Source organism: Pinus tabuliformis, chromosome 8, assembly GCF_031772625.1.
Source record: "Pinus tabuliformis cultivar Carrire ecotype Pingquan chromosome 8, CPIR1, whole genome shotgun sequence".
In the NCBI taxonomy this organism is placed as follows: Eukaryota; Viridiplantae; Streptophyta; class Pinopsida; order Pinales; family Pinaceae; genus Pinus; species Pinus tabuliformis.
Genome location: NC_142294.1, coordinates 1,508,011,092 through 1,508,029,097, shown reverse-complemented (window position 1 = coordinate 1,508,029,097; position 18,006 = coordinate 1,508,011,092). Strand labels below are relative to the sequence as shown.

The window sequence follows — 18,006 nt, the reverse complement described above, 5'->3', positions numbered from 1 at the left end:
GATTTCTGTTGTAAAACTGTTTGTAATTTGTGACACTGAGAGAGGTATGCTCCCGTAACTGTGCTCCCTTATCATATCATTAGCCCTGCTTGGGTGTAACAGTCATGTAGGAATGTCTACGGCTGGGAGGTGAATCCATCCTTTGGCAACTTGTTTGACAGCCCTTGTCTTTTAAATGATAGGTATTGCGGTCCGGAGCCCATTTTGCATGCTGCTATGTAATTTATATTATGGTTAGAGATGAACTATATCAATGTGCTTAATCATTTGAGATGTTATAACTGGAATGTAATAGTTGATTTACGCTTCTTATATTCTTTCACGGTTACTAGTCTAGAATTGCATTACTGTTCACGCAATTATTAAGTTGGAACTTGGCACCAAAGCTGCTTATGAGAGCTAAGATTTAGGTCTGTGTGCCAGTTGGGCTGCCAGACCTAGTTAAGTGAATTTGGTTCTGTTATGAAAGCGAAGTTTTCATGAGCCCATTGTGATCTGGTTTTGAGAGTGCATTAGAGTTTGTCTATGTGAGAATCATTAGAAAGTTGTATGTGTATGTGTGTGAGAGCTCAATACGTTATAGAAGAAAGCGACAACTAGTGACTAAGACTTTAGTTGGTGTACGTCAGTCCAGACTGTTGGGTCGTAACCCTTCATAGTCACATGATCCAGAATGTTGGATCAACACGTTATATGTTGTCAGTCATTGTACCCAATGTGCTCAACCAATGAAGTCTATAAAACAAACACCTCAAAATGGCTGACCATAGCATCTGTCTGATTATGACATTCACCCTATATTTTGATCAACCAATTAGGATGCCTTCTATATCGAGCACAGTGTTGAAAAAATTGGCATCGGCAAAAAATCGGCAGAGGGTACAGAAAATATCTTCTCGGAAACATCGGCAAAAAAAATTGGCAAAAATTGGCAAACTGCGGCTCGGATGGTACCGATGAAAAACCAATGATACCAATTTCATATCCCATGACGTTATTCAAGTTTCGATTGGACTCATGTAACAAATATGGGTGTTCCTGACAATCAGAGAACCTAGGGCTGCATGGCCTTGGCAAGCTCAAGATTAGCATGACATCTCCCCCTAAACACAGGGATAAGCGAAGGATGACCTTCTAATTGTTGGTTGGCAAAATGATCCAGCAGCAGTAGATGCACCGAATAAAATTGTGTCTATAAATGTTAAAAGCCATATACTGCAGCAACTACTTGTAACAAATTAACGTCATCAAATAAGGAAGATATTAGGCCATAGAGCAGCATCATTGAAATTGTAACACCACCCAACAGCCCAACATGGTCTCAATGGGTGACGCAGATATATAATCTCCTTAAACTATGGATTCTAACTACATCATAGAGGAAGTTATTAGTTTGGTGCAAAAATCGGTAGGGGTCATCAACTCGGAAAGCTCAGGAGAAAATTAGCAAAAACTGGGAAATCATAAACTCGGAAAACCCAGGATAAATCAAAGAGTTTTGCAACTCAGTGAAAAGTTAAAACATTGTACTGTATGCCAATAGACCAACATGATCTGAATGCTGGATATATATACAGTTTACCTCAAAGAACTAAGGAATATAATGACAGAGAAGCCAGATCACCAAATAACTTCTGTTCCCCAAATTTCCACTCAAATCAAGAACTTATACAGCATGAAAATAACCTAGTTTAAACTTTGACCTTTGTATTGAGGTCTTGAGATTCTATGAACTATTTTATTAGCTTCAGTAACTCGTTGAGCTTCTCAGATGTAAGTACCTGCTGGAGAGAGCTGTTCTTAGTTATAGTGTAGTGGACTATCAGATTTCCAAAACTACTAATAAAATAGAGCTGGTACAGACACATGGAAAGCCAAAATATAAGGATGTACCTGATATTGACTCCTCCATTGAAAGCATAGCGTACGACATTGTCACGAACCCACATGTCAGCAGCTTCAGAAGACGAACTGAGAGTTTCCAGCAAGTCATTAGTAATGCCGACCATGACTTGAATATCAGAGCCGATCAGAGCCTCCAAGACCTTGGGATCTGCATCAAAGAGCTTCACTTTCATAATGTGATTGGCTTGTAGCAGCTTCACAACAATAGAGGGAGCCAGTCTTTGTGATGACAGAATTCCCCAATTCACACCAATGTCACCCAACACACCAAAGCTGGATGCCCAGATTATCCATGTGAATGATACCAGTGTTCTTGCATTGTAATAAAACATCTTCATATGCTCTGTATGCCACAATGTCAATGTGCAAACTGCATTTCATGCTGTCTGTGAGGAAGACAGGGTATATGCTATAGCGTAAGATGTTTGGAGAGACCCACATTGCTGTGAATATCAGGTATGATATCCCCATCTGAATGAAACTGACCCACAAGCTTCCATTGGGACTTGGGCATGGTTCACTGTGACCCACAGTAAGCATAGTTTTATTACGTTCTATGATTGAAGGTGAAACTTTACAAACTTCCATGGGATCTGGAAATAGTTTTAAAAATGACACACTAACCATAGATTTATTATTTTTTAACTGTATGATTTAAGGTGATACTTTACACGAGGAACTACATCTGTTCATCAATTTGTCAAGAAGCATGGCCTACAATTCAATTGCTCTAAGCCTATCACTTCTTCAAAGACATTGAAAAAAGGATGGCCTATAGTTCAACAAAATATAAAAAGACTCGTCAAAATACAAAACCCCCAATGATAACAAATAAACCATCAAATGCATCCCCGAAAAAATCTTCATCGGCAGCCTATCAACATAGGAAAACAATTATTACAGACCATAATGAGATCAAAAAACAAAAATCGGGATAAAAAATCTAGAAATGTTATTATATAATTTTTTGAGCGGTTTTGGAGGGATCTGAGTTGTGCAATATTAATTTGAACTTTACCCAATAAGGCTAAGGTCGTGATTTTTGAGTCCTATGTCTTAATCAAAAGGTCAAACGATAAATACTAGCCGTTGCAAAGGACCGTTAGAGTTCATATTCAAATCTCAATCTACATTTCCACCTCTTTTTCCTGGGCTCTGTTTTTTTTCTCCTTTTTAATTAAAAATTCCATTCTCAGGGTAAATGACTTGTATTCCTCTAACACTTGTGACAGAAATGAAATTACAACAAGATGCTTCCACCCAACAGTCCGAGCTCGCAGATTGCAAAACCTTAAACCAGAAAGACACCTCACAGCAATGCGTTTGTCTACCAAAGAAGTCTGCCATGGGCCAACAAGAGCAGAGCTCGGACGTTACAGAGAGAATTGAAGAAGAAACCGTGGGGAAGAGTCCTGAGATTGTGGAAGTTACAGAGGGCGAGGACGAGGTTGTTGAGAAAACAGAGGTTTCAGAAGTGATCGATCTTCAAACAAGGGGCAATGAGAATATCAGAGGAGGAGGAGCAGCAAGAGGATTTATGAGTGCCCGCGCTGTGCTTTTGAATGAGTCTCGAGAGAATATTCTTAGCCCTGGCTTCAGGTCGGTGGCTGCAATGGCCGGATGGGACGATGAGGCACTCTTATTGGCGAGTTTCAAAGAAGGGTCCTCCTCTCTGGGAAATTTGAACTTGGAATCTCTGGTTGTCGAGGATTCGCCTGTTAGGGAATCACGGCAAAGGAAGCGAGAGGCCCGAACCCCTGCTCTGGCTAAAACACCAGCAAGCGCTGGAAGAAGGTAATGATGAGCAGCTCTCTATTGATTTTAATTTTGAAAGAGTTAATCCCAGGGCTTAAAAAGTAGTTCTGTTGCTTATTAAACATCATGTTTTTAAAAAAAATGGTTTGCACACCTTCACCTGACACCCTACCCTTGGATGAAGGCATGTATTTGTGTAGATAAATGCACACGGTTGCTTGGGTGGTCCACCCTCTCCTAGGTTAAGGTGTGCATTTGAGTACAAAACTTCACACTATGTCTTGAGAGTTCTGCGCCTGTGCCTCATTGAGATGAGGCTAGAAGGCCTCATTGAGATGAGTCTAAAAGGCCTCATTGAGATGAGTCTAAAAGGGTAGGTGTCCCATGTATCATCATGGGTATGTCTTTGGATATCTTGGTCTTTGCTAAGCCTTAAATTTCTTAACTTATGCTAGATTATAAGTTGTAGTTGCCAGCAGGGGTTTACAGTGAAAACCACTTCAATGACTCCCACTACATATCCTTTTGCTGCTAAAAAAATCATTTGTCATGGTTGAATGTCTCCAAATTTCCTTCAGAGCAGTCCTGGTGATCATTTTATTTTGCAGTATGAAATTGATGTTGGTGCTGATAAATTCAGCTTTGGTTCTTTTTTTCAGGCACCAAAGGGCAAGGAGGCAAAGTAAAGATATTGATCCCATCGACCTGCATCGTGTTGGAGCTCTCAGCCTGGAGGATGATCCATTCTCTCAAAGCAATGAACCTAATCCAGTCTCTCAAACAAATGAACCTAATCCTATTCTTCAGGCACAACTTGTGCAAGGTAAACATTTGATTTTGAACTCTCTAAGTTGAGGGCTCTAACATTAAGTCATGCTTAGTAAGTATTCATGTTCTCACTGGGGTTTGGGAGATTTGCACCAATATCTTATGAGTTTCCGGTCACCACTGTTTATAGATTCTGCATTTCATTACTCCAAGCCAAACTTTTCATAACAATACAAAATGAAATCAAGTAGTTGTTTTCTTTTTTCATTTTTAATTGCATCTTATATTCATTACTAAACAGTGGGAAATACACCAGAATCACGCATCATTCCTAAAGCTTAGGTCTATAGATTCTACCCCATGGTAAATAGCAAAGTTAACCTCGATCTTAAGAGAATGTGCGTATTTTCCCAAAATTCTCATTTTGGCAGAATATATATACTTCTGAAAATCCTCATTCTGGCAGAAAACAGTGTGGTCAAATCTGATTTAAAAACTGCCATCTCATCGAAGTGAAAGGAATTGGCATCCTCATCAAATGTGGTACAACATCGCCCTTTCCACATAAAGGAAAAGGCTTTTCAATCTTATGGCATTCCAGATTCTTCTTCTATACTGTCAGACCATCCACCCTTGCCAAGAATATCCCCTTTCCAATGAAAGAGATCAACAAAAAGTTTTGTGAACTGAGCAACGATCCAATCCCAAAAGGCTCAGGCAACTTTGCATGCCCAACACAGAGATTTAATTGCCTCCTATGCTATGACAAAATTACACAATAGTCATTCATTAGGCCTTAGTTATGTAATCAACATTTCAACAATTGGCTGTTATATAGCACCAAACAATCCAGCACTCTGATCTTGAAGGAAGATAAGGATTCCAGTTATTTTGAGACTGCTCAAGTGACCTGTTTTCCTCGTTTTTTGATGGAGTGGCGAATTGCCCTATGTCTTTTTATCAAGATATTTATACATCAAGCCTTGTCAGTATTCCAGCAACCAAGTAGTTTTGATGTAGCATATTTCCCCACATCTTATGACCAATACATTGACACATCAAGCCAGGGACTGAGGAGACTTCCACCAAAGGCTTAACTGTTTATAGGCTTGATCTTCCCATATCAATCCAGGGACAAATGACTTGCACCAAAAGTTCGACTGTTTATAGGTTTTAAGTCCATTCTTTGCGTTACGAGCAATCTTTGGCTTTTGGAGAGTTTGAATCCAACACTCTAAGGAGAAAATAACAACTTAAGCTATTGGGCTGCATAGATATTGGGCTGCTAAAACCTAGGACTTGCCCAATACCTCCATACGATGCAGAGTACTGTCACTGGAAAACTGATATACGATGGTATAGGTATTTTTACTTGCTCAATACCTCCACAAAATGCACAGTTCTGCCACTTTAGAGTCTATCACAAGGGAGCTTTGCAATTTTTTGTCCAAAATTGAGTTCAAATATTTATGTACAACACAAGCATGTACTGCAAGGCCATAAGCATTGAAGATAAGAAGAAACTTGTTTTAATGTTTGGTTAATCTTTGACTGATATAGAACTTTGGCCTTGACAGGGAATGCGATACCAGATGAGTCTTCTACAGATGCTACAGCACATAATGAGAAAAAGAATAGTCCTTTAAAGCTACAAGGCGACAGTCCCAAAATTAAACCTAGGCCAGCTAAAAGCAAGGAAAGATCTCCTAGACCTGCCGAATCTAGTCCATATGGAAGTGAGAAGGGACTTTCCAAACCTAGTTGTTTGGAGCAATTGAAAGAAGAGCTTTCTTGTGCGGTAATTTAACTATGATTATTGTTATGTAATAACTACATATGGAACTTTTTTGATAGAAAGCTATAGTTGAGGTGAAAAGGGAGTGCTGTACTTGTTTTGTTATTCAACAAAAAGGAGTTTCATAACTCGATTGTGTACCTTAGTCTGGGATAATGGTACATTTGTTTTCAGAACTGGTATGAATTCTTTCTTTTATGCTTACTGTCATTGATAAGAATCCATCTTCTTGCAGGTTTGTCTTGATATTTGTTTCGAACCCTCCTCCACATCTTGTGGCCATAGGTAATTTTTTACTGCTAAAAAAACTTCAGCAGTCCCACCATGCAAGAAAATTTCTACTAAACTGTGTAAATTTATCTCTACTGAATTGTGTATATTAGAGCTGCTCTCAAATTTGTCTACCGAAACTTCTATGCAGTTTCTGTAAGATGTGCTTGCAAGATGCAATCGAGAAATGTGGTCCACGGTGCCCTAAATGCCGCCAGCAATTGAGGTCAGTCCAGGAAAAATTGAAGCTTGAGCAAATTTTATATTGTCAGCCATAAAGACTTTGAGACTTTTATATAGCAATTGCAAATCTTGAGTTTGGTTGATATTTATATAGGGAAGTTTACCACAAACCACTCCCCTGCCAATTGAAGCCCACAAGGGTTTAGATTTTCAAATCATGACGTATTTTTAGTGTGTCTAAAATATTGGTTGTCATTGCAGGGGTGACTTTCAGAATTGTCAGATCAACACTGTACTTTGGAACACAGTTCAGCTTCTCTTCCCTAAAGAAGTTGCTGGGAAGATTAAGGAAAAGAATGAGAAAGAAGCAGCCTCGAAGCATCGACAAAAGAAAGAAAACTCAAACTCCTATATCAGTCAAGCTAACAGAGGGGCTAGGAACAATGGTGTCAGTTGGCAAGGTCACTCAACTCGGTCTATTGGACTGGCAAGGCCCACATCTTATGCAAACTTCAGGAGAGCCTTCCAATCTTCAGCAGAAGATACCCAAATAAGGCATATTTTAGTTCCAAGCGATGAAGAAATAGGACAGGAAGTAACCATTGTTGCAAATCTACAACAGGGAACGATGGGAACAAATGAACGAGCAGTTAGAAGGCAAGAGAGGCGTGGAAGAAATAACTATAAAGACATTGAAAAAAGGATGGCCTATAGTTCAACAAAATATAAAAAGACTCGTCAAAATACAAAACCCCCAATGATAACAAATAAACCATCAAATGCATCCCCGAAAAAATCTTCATCGGCAGCCTATCAACATAGGAAAACAATTATTACAGACCATAATGAGATCAAAAAATGCTGATCAAAATATCAATGGGACATCAAAACAACAAGAAACTCACAAAATACACAGAAAAGCAAAACCCTAATTACCCGATAAAACAAACCATAGCCCGCTAAATGCATCTACCATAGAGTTTCTTCAGCACCCCATTGAAATGACAAATCCGATCATCATCAACAGGCGAACAAAACATCGAGAACCCGATAAAAACAGATCTTACTAAAAAGGAGAAAAATTAGAAGTAAATAACTGCCCAAATGCATCTTCCTTATAGTCAAGGTCCCATTTATGTGCACAGGAAAAGGGCCACCGAAGAGGCCATGAAAACAACTTTCAACTGAGAAAACAAAATCATGAAATAGCCATGGATTAAGAAATTTACATGTCAAGAAGGACATCCTCCTCTTCTTCGCCCGTGGTGACAGTAACCTCCTCAAGCTTAACAATGGGTGCAACCTGAGCTCCAGTGTCCTCTTCCTTTCCGGCATCATCCTCGTTCTCTCTTGAATCGTCATCTACTGCCCGTGTAAGAACAGGATCCTCCTGAGTTCCAGCCATCCCAATACCATATAGTGCACAGAGGGAGGGCTCGAATGAAATCGATGGATCCAAAATATGCCAGAAACTCGCCCAATATCAGACACGAATGCGAAACCCCGAGGATTTTGGACAAAGGATTTAACTGTGCAAAAATTCTTCGAAGGCAAAGGGCAAAGAGGTCGACGGAGAGAAAACACTCTATATAAGGGTTTTTGAGGTCGATGGAGAGAAAACACTCTATATAAGGGTTTTGAGGAAGGAAGGCCGGTAGCTGTTAAAGATTGAGAGTAAAAGTAGCATCGTTAAAGATAATATAATAAATTATTACAGGGATGGTTGGGGGGTTTCAAAGGGAGAGAAGGCCATGGAATAACCCTAAATCATCTCCAACATGAGAGGCCTACTTCATTCATGTGGTCATGTTGGGACGAGAGGTTGTTGTGTGTTTTTTATTTTTGCAATTTTGAACTCTTTCTTCGGTGATATATTATTGTGTTTATTGTAATAATAATGGGATGGGGTTGAGGGGTTTGTAAATGAGATAAATATGGAAAAGTAATTAGAAATATTGGTTTTAAATTATTATAATAAGTATTGTTATGGTTGATCCATGATAAGTTGTAGGGTAGTTGGTTTGTATGGGGTTTAGTTGTTACAAGGTCTTAAGTTCAAATGTCATGGGGAGGGGTTGAGAATGGAAGTCATTTTGGGGGCATCAAAACTATTCTAAGGGGCATCTTCCACTGAGCTTTACACAATCCTTGATGTTATGAATATGCCAAGCTCACTCTACAGCCTAGTATGGTTACAGCGATGTTTGTCCATCATCAAAGTTGAAATTTTGCTAGTGTCGGCCAAAATAAATTTAAAAAAAAAAAAAAAATACAAAACATTTAAATAATGTTTGCTCATAAAAAATAATTGCCAATGAAGAAATTGGATCCCTCTCCGCTCATATTATATCTATATTTAAGATGGGTCTATGCTAGTGGATAACACAAAAATCACAAAGTGAAGAAGAGTTTAAATCAAGTCAAAGCAAAACTTTGGGACTAGCGCAATTCATCTAACTTCTATTGAAATGTGGTATTTATACGTGTAATGTGATCTATCTATCTATATATATATATATATATATATATATATATATATATATATATATATATATAGATAGATAGATCACATTACACGTATAAATACCACATTTCAATAGAAGTTATATATATATATATATATATATATATATATATATATATATATATATAGTGTAATTGCTATTATGTTGTTAAATGGTTGTTTAATTAATGTTGGTTATTCGATGGCAAGATGGTTTTGTAACTCTTAATGATGTAATTGTTCATCTTCTTGGTTGTAGTGTGCCATGTTGTTGACATACAAATATTGTAATGGAGCCAAAAGAAAATGACAGTAAAGCATAGTTGGAAGTTATAAGTTTATCCTCCTGGAAAAGCAAAATTGTGGAGTTAAAGAACCACTTCTAGGAAATCAATTTCCATCACATCCATAGGGAGCTAAATACAACTGTAGATTCTCTCTAAAAAAGAATTATTTGTCTGGAGACAGGTTACATATATTATGATGAATTAGTTGGCAACCCAGTTCAAAGTTCTCATTCGATGCCCATATACTAATATGGATCAGCTTTAAGTCAAATTTTCAATTAGTTATCAACTAGCTTACTATAAATTTCAAGTGAGTCTACATTCAACTTTCAATTAGCCTCAAATACAATGTCTTTCTTTTTCTCTTGACAGGGGCCTCTTCATGGTTGTATAATACACTTTCGGGAATTTTTTGTTACAGGCTAATGTCATTTCTAGTCACTGTCTTCATTTTTCTCATAGTAGGGCCCTCTTCGTGGTTGTATAATACACTTTCTACAATTTTTGGTTGCATGCTATTGTCATTTCTAGTCAGTCTTATAATTTGCAGAAGAAAAAAAAATTGTAAAACCCTGGTTTTACAACAACTTCTTTTTCTCTTCTTCTGGGTCGTGATGCCTTGTCTTCTGGCAACCCATTGTAATGACAGAAGTTACAATCTTTTTGTCAATGTTTGTGCTTTTTTTCTTCCTCGTGAATAACAAAAGGGTCCTTTTTTTCTATAGTAATAAGAAGAAGAAGAATAAGAAGAAAGATATTGTAATGGTTATGTCATGGTTGGCATTCCTAAATATAAGCAGATATAGGATAAGCATGCATGCATATTAGAACTTGGTGCGCATGGATGGAATTCAATGTGCCAAATGATGTAGATGTTTCACAAGCATGGGGTGTGACATTTCAACCCTAGTTATCAATAGTGATGAGAGGCCACCAAGGACAATACCCCTTGGACCCTATGATAAGTGTTGCACATTTTGGTGTTAGGAGTGGAAGGGTAAGCTTGGTTCGAGGAGGTTGGTTATGGGATGTTTTTTGGTGCACATGAGGTTGTGCATCAACTACCATGGCTACACTTGAATTAGTGGGTCTTTACAAAAATAAAGTGGGAGAGTTAAGTTTTGTGAACAAAAGTAGCCTATGGGTGATATTTGCATTGATCACTTGTGTTAGGAACCTTTTTAGGCAAGTTAACTAATACTTGGAAGGTGTGAACCATGTAATTGAAATAATTCAATAGTGTCCTCCTTCCTTCAAATGAAGCAACAAAGCCAAGAACGTGACTATCAAATAAATATTAGCCCCCTATTGAGCCCTTGTTGCACATTTACAAATTGCTCAGACATTGATGTCATGGTGTTTCACACTAAGTATATCTAAGATTACATGTGATAGTATATGCCTCATTTTAGTACTAACAACTTCATTAGTTTTGTTCTTATATATTACATACTTTTTTTATTTGTGGTTGTTATGTATGTGATGTTTATAATAATTACAAAACTAACTATGTGAAAGCATCCCTAACATAAATTTTCATTTGGCACTAATAATATTTTCCTTACAACCCCCTTCCTTCATCGGCGGTGGGAAGGAAGCTGATCCTTCCTTCCCCCCACACCCCCCTTCCTTCCTTTGGAAAGAGAGGTAAGAGCAAGAGTTGGAAAGATGCCAGAAAGAATGCCTACCTTTGGTAGTTGTGTTGTCATATCGAGAGAAAGAAAGTCAGTTACCTGTCGTCCTCCCTTCCGTAGATGAATGCCTACCTTTGGTAGTTACCTTCGGTAGGAGAGAAAGAAAGTCGGTTACCTACGCTTCGCTTCGGTTGCCGTATCGAGAGAAAGAAAGTCGGTTACCTACGCTTTGCTTCGGTTCGGTAGGAGAGAAAGTCAGTATGAGTACTTTGGGTGTTGTTGGTTGTTCTTTTTTTTCGAACAACTGTTACTTGTTTGAAGAAAGAAGTCTATCTTACTCTGAAAGAGGTAAGGGGTGGCACCGCAGGAGAACGAAATGCTCTCCGGAGGAGCCATCAAAGGTACGAGTTCAAGAAAAAATATAAGCGGTAAGCGATCATAGGGCGAGGATAGGGGAAGGCACGCTTGAGGGCCGTCCGCGCGAGGGTGGGGTACGGGTAGGGAGAGGGGGGAAAGGACAGGGGAATAAGAGAAAGGAGAAAAGAAAAAAGAATAAGAGAGAGGAAATAAGGGAAAGGAGAAAGCAATCGACATTAAATTCAACAACTAAAAAGAGGCTCTTTGAGCCATGGCTAGCTCTCAGAGAATTTCATTCTCTTCGAGCTCTATACATATTATACTCGTCTAGACATATGATACTCGCATCTCTACGTTTCACTTCTTTACTCTCTTCTCTACCGAGATAAAGATCTAGATCTAGTATAACTTAGCCATTCCAATAGCCAATAGTCTTTAGTCCTATTTAGTACCCTTCTAATAGTCCCCTTGGCATAGTAGGTAGATATTGATTCCTTGCCCATGCATGAAGTTCCATAGCAAGAGATTAGACCCACTTCACCATTGACCTTAGCATATGGAAGGATATGGTTTCCATTAGCGGTGTCTCGCTTTTATGGATCTTTTTATCCATTTGCGTAGGCTTATCTCATAAAAGCTCACCTTTCTCTCCCATGAGGATTTTCCTCATAGAAGATTGCCTTTCTCTCCCGCACAACTTTTATGTTTTTCTCAATGGATATTTATCTCCAATCCATCCAACTTATCTAGAATTAAATCGAGAAGCTTTACCATGAAAGAATTATCCTTTCCCATTCACCAATGTGATTTGGCAAGAATCTCATCTCTTGGTGTCTCGCTTTTCCAAGTGATTAATTTATTAATAATGTATTTACTTTTTATATTACGCATCATACCTAACTTTTCTCAGCTTAGGTTTGCAAAGTTTGACACACAAGGGAGGGGTGTTACATTTTGGATCCCTCTCTTTCCTTAAGATCCCTCCAACTGCAGCTAGAGTTCTTAGATGACTGTAAGGAGGAAGCCCCTATTGGAAAGGGACAGACAGTTTGAAGGTGTCTATCTTGTTGGTAATTCCTATATCGAAAAGTTGTATTTTCATAGTCCAGGGGTTGGGAATACACAATTCCCATCCACTTGAGCTCAATTTTATCTCGCAAAACTTCATTGGGATCTACCTAAACACATATGCAAACATAGGTGAAAATGCCTTTCAAAAGTCTTTCCCTGTCTACTTTGACGAATCTTCCAATAAAATTGCCCACTTTTTCTAAGAGATCTAGATGGGTAAAGTGAATGGGAAAACTTGGAATCTTACCCATACTAGAGTAGTCATCGGCAACATAGTGAGAGGATTGAAGTTGGGAAACCATGGCTTCACTAGAAGACCAACTCATCCCCAAAACCATGGACCTTGGTCAAGGATTTTTTTCTTATCCTCAAGACATTTGAAGATCACCACAAAAAAACATGGGTCTACATCCACCCAAACCGGTGTTCATCCAATCCTATCATAATCGAACAGAAAAACGCTACTTTTTCAATAGAAAATGGGGAATAAAAGTATCACCCAAGGATAATGACCATCGCATCAAGCGCTCAATCATAAGGGAGGAGCAATAATTTGACAATCACACGTCCTTGATTTCTGTTGATTTAACTCTGAACACTCACGTAATATTCTCTTGCTTGGCGAATTAAACACCACTGCATGGAATGGACGAGGATTGAGCCGAACCCTGGATGAAGCCCACTTCATTCTCATCTAAACACAAAACTATATATACGTCAAAGCTATTACAATAGATTCTGACTGTCAACACCTCGAGGTTCTGTTTATATGTGGCTACCTTTTATGGTTACTATTGAATGTGTGATTGGCAATAGTAATGGCAACTTAGGGCTGCCAAATTTCCTTCGATTCCCTCACTACATCCTAACGCAAATAGTTGTTGAATGCCTTGGTTGTCTTTCAAAACTGGTAGGCAATGTCTTCTTTGATATTTCTCGATGGTTTTAATTCCACTACAATCACAACTTTCATTTACATAAACTTCGTGTTTTCGCACGAGCGACGATTGTTCCAAGGTGAAATGTCACTTGGATGGTTTCAATGTTGTTGACCCATCATAACTAACTAACGGATATGCCCATTACAATTTTATACCACCCCATTATCAATATCAATTATGCATGGGAACCAATTAAAGCAACTTTTCACATTAATTTTATATGAGCATGAGAACATGTGTTAACAAGCAGCCCATAAAGCCTCATTTTGAATGCCATAGTCACTTAGAAGGAATTCCTCTTGTAGTAGCATCCTCCCTACTAAAATTTGCTAGTGCTAACATTAGAACCACCATTACAACAAGATATCTTTCTAGTGTTGACAACACCATTATAGTAAGATACCTCAAGAGAGATAGAAAATTTAAAAAGTATGATAGTAATACGTATCCAGAAGATGGTATTGAAACTAGTAATTGTTCACGAATCCATAAGATTGTAAGGTCATTCTCATTATCATAATCATTGTCATCATCATCACCATCATCCTTGTCATTGTTATTGCCATCATTACATTATCATCATAATCACCATTCATGCCATCATCATCATCATTATGGACATTGTTTGCAATTGTTCATAATTGTAGATGTTGTAAGAAATGTCATCAACCCAAAAAATGTGATCAGTGCTAGAAAAGGGTTGTTTAGGACACATTGATATACGTAAGAGAAATAACAACTCTATTTTTGACAGATGATCGATGATCATCATCATCACCACCATTATCATCGTCATTGTCATTTTTATCATCCCCGTCATCATCATTAATGTAATTTCTATCGACATTGTTGTAATCATGCATCATCATCATTCATGCCATTATTGTTTTTGATGATGACCTAGATGAAAATGATGATCATGACACCAAAGATAATGCTTATGATTATGACAATGACAACATCTAAAATTGGGAAGATCCGCCAATGTCATTAGCATCGTCATCATCATAATCATTGCCATCATCATCATTGTCATTGTAACCACTATCGTCTTTATCATCATAATCACAATTCATGTCATCGCCATCATCTTCATTCTCATCATTGTCAATATTATTGACATTGTTATCAATTGTTCATAATTGTCAATGCCATAAGGAATATCATCAATGCAGAAAATATGATGAGTGTTGGAAAAGGGATGCAAAAGCGAACATAGAAATGGGGGCAACAATAGAAATAAAATTGGATGAAAAGTGGATACAACATAAGTAGATGCACAACAACATGAAAAACCTGACACAAAAGTGGATGCAAAAGTAGATGCAGTTGTCAATGCAAACTTGGATGCAAACATGAAGGCAAAATTAGAAGCAAACATGGGTCCAATGGTAGGTGTAAAACTTGGCACAAATTGTGGTGAAACAAATGTGGATGCAACAACAGAAACAAAAGTATATGCAAAAATGGATGAAACAAAAGTGGATGCAATAGGGGATGCAAACGTGGAAGCAAATGTGGTTGCAATGGTAGGCGCAAGATATGGTGCAACAAAAGTGGATGTAACAATAGACAAAAAATATGCAAAATAAGATGCAAAAATGGATGTAAAAGTGGAAGCAAACATTGATGCAACAGGCAAAACAAAATTGGATGCAAAAAATGGATATAATGTAAGTAGATGCAAAAGTAGATACAAAACGAGATGCAAAACCCAATGCATAAACCTGACATAAAAGTGGATGCAAAAATAGATGCAATATTTGATGCAAAAGAGGATGTGAACATGGATGCAAAATTGGAAGCAAACGTGGATACAACAGTGAGTGCAAAACATGGTGCAAATTGTCGCATAACAAAAGTGGATGTAATGATAGATGCAAAAAAAGAATCAAAGTATGATGCAAATGAAGATGTAAAAAGGGATGCAAAAAGTGAAATTTAAAATGGGTGCAAAAGTGGATGCAAAATTGTGTGCAAAAGTGGATGCAATAGAAGTCGATGCAAAAGTAGATGCAAAACGAGACACAAAACCCGATGCAAATCCCGGTCCAAAATTGGATACAAAAAGGGATGCAAAAATAGATGTAGTAGTTGATGAAAACCTAGACGCAAATGAGGATGCAAACGTGGATGCAAAATTATAATCAAAAGTGGGTGCAAAAGGAGGTGCCAAACTAGGCGCTAATTGTGGCACAAAAATATTAGATGCAATAGTGGGTACAATAATAGATGCAAAAGAGGATGTAAATATGGATGCCAAACAAGAGGGCAAAGTGGATGCAACAAAAGTAGATGCAAAATTTTATGCAAAACTAGACACAAAACACGATGTAAAACTTGGTGCAAAAGGGATGCACAAATGGATGAAAAAATGGATGCAAAAAATGATTTAAAAAAGGATGCAAAAAAGGATGCGAAAGTCGATGCAAAAGTTGATGCAAGTGTAGGTGAAAAAAGTGGATGCAAATGAGGATGCAAAAGTATTTCAAACAAAATTAGGTGCCAAACTTGATGCAAAACCTGGAACAAAACCTGGTGTAAAGGATGACACAAAACTTGGCATAAAATTTGGTGCAAAACGTGTTGCAAAACCTATTGCAATACCTGGTGCTAAACTTGGTGTAAGATTTGGTGCAAAACTTGATGCAAATTTTGTGTCAAGTTTTGCACCATATTTGATAAATGGATGCAAATAGCACCAAAAATGGGCTCTAGATGCAAAAAAAGAAGTAAAAAGGGACGCTAATTGCTGGTTTTGTTGTAGTGATATTATCCATCTCTGAAGTATAAAAATCACCATGCCACAGATACTTATCCATAGAAATCTTTAAATCCTTATACACTTGAACATTCTCATCATCCACTTGTGTGTTTCCAATGTGTTTTGCTGGAGCTTGCAATTTTTTTACCAAATTAACATTCATAAAATTGTGCTTGCAACTAGGATTTATAGATACAACGATTTTCTCCTTCTGAATCAATCCATGAACCTACAATAAGGAGACACCCGTAGAAAATAACCCTTTACATGTCTCATTCTCCTTTTTTCTAGTCCAAGACCATTTGTTTAAAAGGACACTTTCAAATTCTGCATCTGAAAGTTTGGACAACTACTTGTCATCAAGTGAGAAATACCATTTGTAAGCCTCATCTCTGAAATTAAGCCACACTGAATCCTTCCAATTTTTTGCCCATACTGACTTAGTTTTTTTTATGTATTCTTCAATAGTGGGGCTATCATCTTTTCCAGTAAAATTTTCCATGAAGAGGGTTTGAGAAAAATTCACTTACTTGGCGAAAATTTGAAATGGCCACAATTTCGTCAATATTTCTCAGAATCCTTATTATGATCTGTTTTTGGGAATGGAACAACCATTCTGCATCTACCCATGTGATAGAAATCCTGATCTAGGCACTGGAATTTCAGATCTGCACTACAACTCTCCCGTCGTCACCAATTTTTTTGCAAAAAAGAGCTGATTTTAAATCGGCGATATCTCCCTCATCCGGACTCCGATTCAACTGATTTTTTTTTGAAATTGGGTAATTTTTCCCAAAAAATTCAGATCTACAATTGGATTTTGTAGATCTTTCACGAGGACGTCCATATCTATGCCTCAAACTCACTACTCTGAAAAATTGTCTGCAACACCACTGATTTTTAGATCACCGATATCTCCTTCATCCGGACTCCGATTCGACCGATTTTTTTTTTTTTAAATCGAGTATCTTTTCACAAAGAATTCAGATCTACAATTATATTTTGCAGATCTTGCACTAGAACGTCTAGATCTGTGCCGCAAACTTGCTACCCCGAAAAATTGTCTGCAACCCCACTGATTTTTAAATCAGCGATATCTCCTTCATCTAGACTCTGATTCAACCGATTTTTTTTTGAAATAGGGTATTTTTTCACATAGAATCCAGATCTGCAATTAGATTTTGCAGATCTTGCACCAAAACATACAGATCTAATCTGCAAACACTCCGCCCCAAAAATTTCTTGCAAAACATAAGAAAAATTCTCCACTTTTTTTGCCCAGGAAAGTGCTCTGATACCACTAGTTATAGATCTGATATGAAAATATAAGACAATGAAAATAAACCCAAGAAATAACAAGATCTGAATATAGATAGAAATGATTCACTTTATTGATCAAACCCTTAAGGTAGGAAAACACCATATATTCACTCCTTAAGGAAGGAGAACACTCCACAGGCCATATGCCTGTTCATACAATAATCCTTCACATCCCTCAATGTGGAGTCTCTAGCCTCTTTATAGGCCTCATACATACAATACCATGGGTCATTACCATGGTTCCCTCAATACCATCTATCTAATACCATGGGCCCATTACATTATTACTAACTACTTGTGGTCCCTTACATGATATGGGTTAACCACCTTATTTATTACTATGGCCCATCTCATTATTACATTGTTCCCTTGGATACCTCCCTTTGTACCCCATGTTATCCCCCCTAGGTATATAACATTATCATTCAAAGACAAAGCACATTGATGTTCAGT

The 18,006-nt window shown here is 37.7% G+C and overlaps 2 protein-coding genes across 4 annotated transcripts; one reads left to right on the top strand and one right to left on the bottom strand.

The window, feature by feature from the left end:
- Positions 1 to 202: 202 nt before the first annotated feature.
- Positions 203 to 8,254, bottom strand: LOC149241599 (ran-binding protein 1 homolog c-like). Of its 3 annotated transcripts, XM_089374008.1 has the most exons (3): positions 7,906 to 8,254; positions 1,894 to 2,053; positions 203 to 1,781 (listed from the first exon to the last, which is right to left on the bottom strand). In XM_089374008.1, the coding sequence occupies exons 1-3, from the start codon at positions 8,036 to 8,038 to the stop codon at positions 1,748 to 1,750; spliced, it is 327 nt and encodes a 108-aa protein (XP_089230134.1). In that variant the 5' UTR covers positions 8,039 to 8,254; the 3' UTR covers positions 203 to 1,747. The 3 variants fall into 3 exon arrangements, with proteins under 3 accessions (XP_089230134.1, XP_089230135.1, XP_089230133.1); XM_089374009.1 differs by having other exon boundaries at positions 203 to 2,053; XM_089374007.1 differs by lacking the exons at positions 203 to 1,781; positions 1,894 to 2,053 and adding an exon at positions 2,104 to 2,425 and having other exon boundaries at positions 7,906 to 8,253.
- Positions 4,161 to 6,698, top strand: LOC149241600 (uncharacterized). Its single transcript, XM_089374006.1, has 2 exons — positions 4,161 to 4,483; positions 6,006 to 6,698. Exons 1-2 carry the CDS (start codon positions 4,210 to 4,212, stop codon positions 6,233 to 6,235), a joined length of 504 nt encoding a protein of 167 aa, XP_089230132.1. The 5' UTR covers positions 4,161 to 4,209; the 3' UTR covers positions 6,236 to 6,698.
- Positions 8,255 to 18,006: the final 9,752 nt, after the last annotated feature.

What these genes read in the sequence shown, in the direction of transcription:
- LOC149241600 (XM_089374006.1), top strand. Translation starts at nt 4,210, where the DNA reads ATGGTTGAATGTCTCCAAATTTCCTTCAGAGCAGTCCTGGTGATCATT. An exon ending in TCAGGCACAACTTGTGCAAG is followed by an intron (nt 4,484 to 6,005) that starts GTAAACATTTGA and finishes TGGCCTTGACAG; the next exon opens with GGAATGCGATACCAGATGAG.
- LOC149241599 (XM_089374007.1), bottom strand. Translation starts at nt 8,081, where the DNA reads ATGGCTGGAACTCAGGAGGATCCTGTTCTTACACGGGCAGTAGATGAC. An exon ending in GAGGATGTCCTTCTTGACAT is followed by an intron (nt 2,426 to 7,905) that starts GTAAATTTCTTA and finishes TGTGGGTCACAG; the next exon opens with TGAACCATGCCCAAGTCCCA.